This window comes from Corylus avellana, chromosome 2 (genome assembly GCF_965113065.1).
Source record: "Corylus avellana chromosome 2, dhCorAvel1.hap1.2, whole genome shotgun sequence".
NCBI classification, from domain to species: domain Eukaryota; kingdom Viridiplantae; phylum Streptophyta; class Magnoliopsida; order Fagales; family Betulaceae; genus Corylus; species Corylus avellana.
The window spans coordinates 6230415-6234822 of record NC_142491.1 but is presented as its reverse complement, the minus strand read 5'-3'; the positions used below and the strand labels follow the sequence as shown (position 1 = coordinate 6234822).

Here is a 4408-nt window from a genome sequence, read left to right as displayed (position 1 = left end):
ATTAAAGAGGCTTGATTGTGATTGTTTTAAATAATTAAAAAATAAACCTAAAAAAGCATAAAAATCCTAAATAATCAATGTTTTTGCCTATATGAGCCTTAGAAATAAAAATTCAAATTTTTTAAAATACCCTAAACATAATTTTAAATTAGATACATAAAGAAAACATTAAAACAATAAAAAGTAAAAACAAATATGTAAACAAACCAACATGCACAAGAAATAAATACCCCTTACTACAACAATTCAAAACCCAAAAAAATAAAAGAATTAAAATAATAAAATATATATATATATATTATTTAATAAAATAATACCCGGTTCCGGTTTTCCCGGTTTTGACCGGGTGCCAAAAACCGGGACCGGAACCGGGGTCCCGGTTTTTTTTTTTTTTGGAACCGGAACCGGAACCGGGTCCCGGTTTTCCGGTTTCCGGTTTCCCGGTTTCCCGGTTTTCCGGTCCCGGTTCCGGTTTCCCGGTTTTTTTTGACACCCCTATCTTTAACCCAAACTCTTTAATTTCGTGTCAAATTTATAGGTAATATAAAAAAGATCAACCCTAAATAAAAACACCAAAAATTTGCTGAAAATTGAACAAGATTGGTATTCAACAATATATTAAATGGTACTTGGCTCCTAAAGAGTAGCTCAATCGACTGTGGCTCACGCCTCATAAAACAGTAATTACTAGTTTAAATTCTTCTTTCCATCTCTTACGTGGACATATAAAAATAAAAATAAAAAAATGGTGCATTTTTAGCACTCAAGTTTTTATATATCTTCCTTTTTTCTGTGCCACGAGTTCCCATAACTGATAACCTTAAAGCGACCGCACCAAACCGTATCACTCTGAAATAGACAGTTTCATGAAAGTGGCTTCTGTAGTGGGATGGGTAAAACCCACTTCAAAGCCGCCTTTTTAGACACACAAAAATGTACAAACGGAATATATATATGAACTAGTTTTTTTTTCTTTCTGAAAAACAAAAAAAGGGCAATTAAATTAGTATTTAATTTTTTTTCCCAATTAGTATTTAACTTAAAAACATAATAAAAATGGATTGGACATCAATTCCGCCAATCATTTGGAGGAAAAAAAGTTACTTAACTTATTTTAGACTGCGCGAGTGTTTTAGAAGGAAGGACGCCACTCACTTGGATGCTTATCAAGAAAAGAAAAAACTTGGAAGAGAGAGAGAGAGAGGTTGATCATGTCCACAGCCAACTCTGGTGAATCTTCATTTCCAAGCCAAAGGTAACCCACAAAACAGCAAGCTTTCTCTTCTACTTGGGTCTATGCACTTTACTTTTTAATTTCACAGTTCTGCTTTTGTGGGTGTCAGCTATATTGTGCAAATAATATTCTATTTCTTGTTTTGTTGGATTTCTGCCTGTAGATTTTGCTTTTACTATCAACTGATCATGGGGTTTGATATCTGGTTATGCTTTAAAGATCCAAGTTTTTGCTAGATCCTGCAGTGGAAGATCATTTCTGTTGGATTTCTGCCTGTAGATTTTGCTTTTACTATCAAACTGATTATGGGGGTTTAATATCTGGTTATTTTTTAAGCTCTGAGTTTCCACTAGATCAAGTGGTGGAAGATCATTTCTGTTAGTTAAACCTTTTGGTATTATGACCTATTTGATTTGATCCATTGCATGCCTTATACCTTGATTTTGATTTTGATTTCAAAGTGGGCTTTACGAAAATTTTAGGTGCGTTTGGGCTTGGGATTTCACATGCTAAAATTGTTTTTTTTAAACAAAATTGCAAAAATGTAATGCTTTGGGAGTGCGTTTGGAAAAAGAAAGGCAGTTTAAAAATTGCGTTTTTATTAAGTACTATTTGAAATCGTTATCTTTTCAAATTGTACGTTTTGAAATTGCTAAACCAAACCGAAGAGTGACTGCAATGCTAGTAACATAGCAACTGAGACAACTCTCTTTTTGACATCTCTCTCTCTCTCAAGTTTTTCCAAATGCTTGATTTTGAGGACTTGTCGAATCACTTCATTTTGTGCATGAATCTGTATGTTTGAATAAACGTTTATGGATGTATGTATATTTTATTTCTAAACCTCATTAAAAAATAACAAACCAAACCCCTTTTCTACCCATAATTCTTAGCCCACCAACATCAATCGTGGGAAATCCTAATTCTAAATTAAAGAGCCAAGCTACAGGGAAAAAAAAACCCTTCAAATAATCTCCATGAGTGCCAACCTTTTGGTTGGATTTCATAACAAACCTTACGAAAAAGTCTTAATGAGACATTGGCCAATAGCCTTGTTTAGTTGCAGAAAGATTGTAGTACGAAGGTGGAACTTTGAATTTAACAACAGAAACTAAAAGAACTGACAACATAAAATCCTAAATTGCTCATGTTTTTGACTAATACGAAACAACCACATAGAGGCAATGGAATATAGTTTGATTAATAAAATAATACAAATTTGTTACAAGACCTTGGTCATAAAAATTAGAAACTAGTTGTAAAAGATCTTCCAAGTTTAGATACAAAGGGAACTGCTTAATTTAGTTGGGTGCAAATTTGGGCTAGGAGAATGTGGTAGTAACTGTATAATTTGCCAGCAATGAGCAAGAAAACTCAGCAAAAAAATAAAAAAGACATCTCAAGCTAGAACTTAGCATAAAATTTGAATAAGAATAGGAAAATTATAACATTACACAAACCAAAACAAAATCCGTGGTAAAATTCGAGTAAAGTTTATTGGACAGATGTGAAAACTTGCTGGATATTTCTTCTTGGCAGCAGCCTTTAGAGGAATTCAGGAAGCTTAAATTAGGTATAATTTTGGGAAAGAGTAGGAAACATTCAAAGCCTATCAAGGCCTTAGGGTATAGGTATTTTATTGGATATTAACTCAATTTAATGATATCCTATGCTTGAAGGATCTACTCATCTCAGAAAACCCCTAGGAAAGCCACATTTTTTTTTCTTCAAAAAATCAAGTCACTAAAGCAGATTCTCTACATTGCTTCTTTTCTATAGCTATGTATTTCTTTTGTTGCGCTTTACTAGGTTTGAGCAGATTCTTTAGTCTCTTAACTCAGATCAGAAGCTCTGTTAGTGCTCTTAATAGTTGGTTCATAACAGATTGTAACATTTTTCATTAGATGTCGCATGTAATATAAGACCTTTGTTGTGTTATTTTGTCCTCAGATTATTGGGGAAAGTGGCATTGGTCACGGGTGGAGCCACTGGTATTGGAGAGAGCATTGTGCGCCTATTCCACAAACATGGTGCAAAAGTTTGTATAGTCGATTTGCAGGACAACCTTGGCCAGCATGTCTGTGATACCCTTGGTGGTGAACCAAACACTTTCTTTTTCCATTGTGATGTTACCAAAGAAGATGATGTATGCCGTGCAGTTGACTTCGCAGTTGATAAATTTGGTACACTTGACATCATGGTCAACAATGCTGGGTTATCGGGCTCACCATGCTCTGATATCCGTAATGCAGACATATCTGAGTTTGAGAAAATATTTGACATAAATGTGAAGGGGGTCTTCCTTGGAATGAAACATGCAGCTCGGATTATGATCCCGTTAAAGAAGGGTTCAATAGTTTCTCTATGCAGTGTTGCAAGTGCCTTAGGGGGCATAGGCCCACACCCCTACACAGGGTCCAAGCATGCTGTGTTGGGGCTCACCAAGAACGTTGCAGCTGAGCTGGGACAACATGGGATTCGTGTTAACTGTGTTTCTCCTTATGCGGTTCTGACAGGCTTGGCTTTAGCTCACTTGCCTGAGGATGAGAGGACCGAGGAGGCTGCGGAAGGTTTTCGTGCTTTTGTCGGGAGGAATGCTAACTTGCAGGGGGTGGAGTTGACTGCTGATGATGTGGCTAATGCCGTACTCTTCTTAGCAAGCGATGAAGCAAGATATGTAAGTGGGGATAATCTCATGGTTGATGGGGGCTTCACTTGCTCAAATCACGTACTTCGTGTCTTTAGATGATGCATGACATTCGAGAGGTTTGCTGCCTTGCTTCAATGACTGTTGGAAGCTTGATAACTGTGGTATTCTTGGTGAACAGATGAACTAGTAAATAGGTTTAATTGGGTATGTTCTCCATAGAAAGTTTATTTGGATGTCACTTTGTTGTAGATTGAACCCGAATCTTGGACATGGATTATAACTTCTGCAATTTGAAATAGAAGTACATTTCACAATGGACTCGAACAATTTTTTGACTTTATAATATATGTTTGGCTGTGGTGTTATGATTTGAAATTGGACCTGGATCAAATTTTCAATGGTTTTATCATTCTAAACTAGCCGATGCGAGCAAGGTCCTTGTGTCTATGTTGGAAGTGGGGATGAGGCAGTGGGTGTCATAGGAGTGGACGATGGAAGCTAGCTAAGCTGGTGCTGTCAAGGGG

General features: G+C 36.3%; 1 protein-coding gene across 1 annotated transcript; it reads left to right on the top strand.

Moving 5' to 3' along the window:
* Positions 1–1107: 1107 nt before the first annotated feature.
* On the top strand, positions 1108–4202 carry ABA2 (NAD(P)-binding Rossmann-fold superfamily protein). Its single transcript, XM_059599466.2, has 2 exons — positions 1108–1255; positions 3185–4202. The coding sequence occupies exons 1-2, from the start codon at positions 1212–1214 to the stop codon at positions 3981–3983; spliced, it is 843 nt and encodes a 280-aa protein (XP_059455449.2). The 5' UTR covers positions 1108–1211; the 3' UTR covers positions 3984–4202.
* Positions 4203–4408: the final 206 nt, after the last annotated feature.

What these genes read in the sequence shown, in the direction of transcription:
- ABA2 (XM_059599466.2), top strand. Translation starts at nt 1,212, where the DNA reads ATGTCCACAGCCAACTCTGGTGAATCTTCATTTCCAAGCCAAAG. An exon ending in TCTTCATTTCCAAGCCAAAG is followed by an intron (nt 1,256 to 3,184) that starts GTAACCCACAAA and finishes TTTTGTCCTCAG; the next exon opens with ATTATTGGGGAAAGTGGCAT.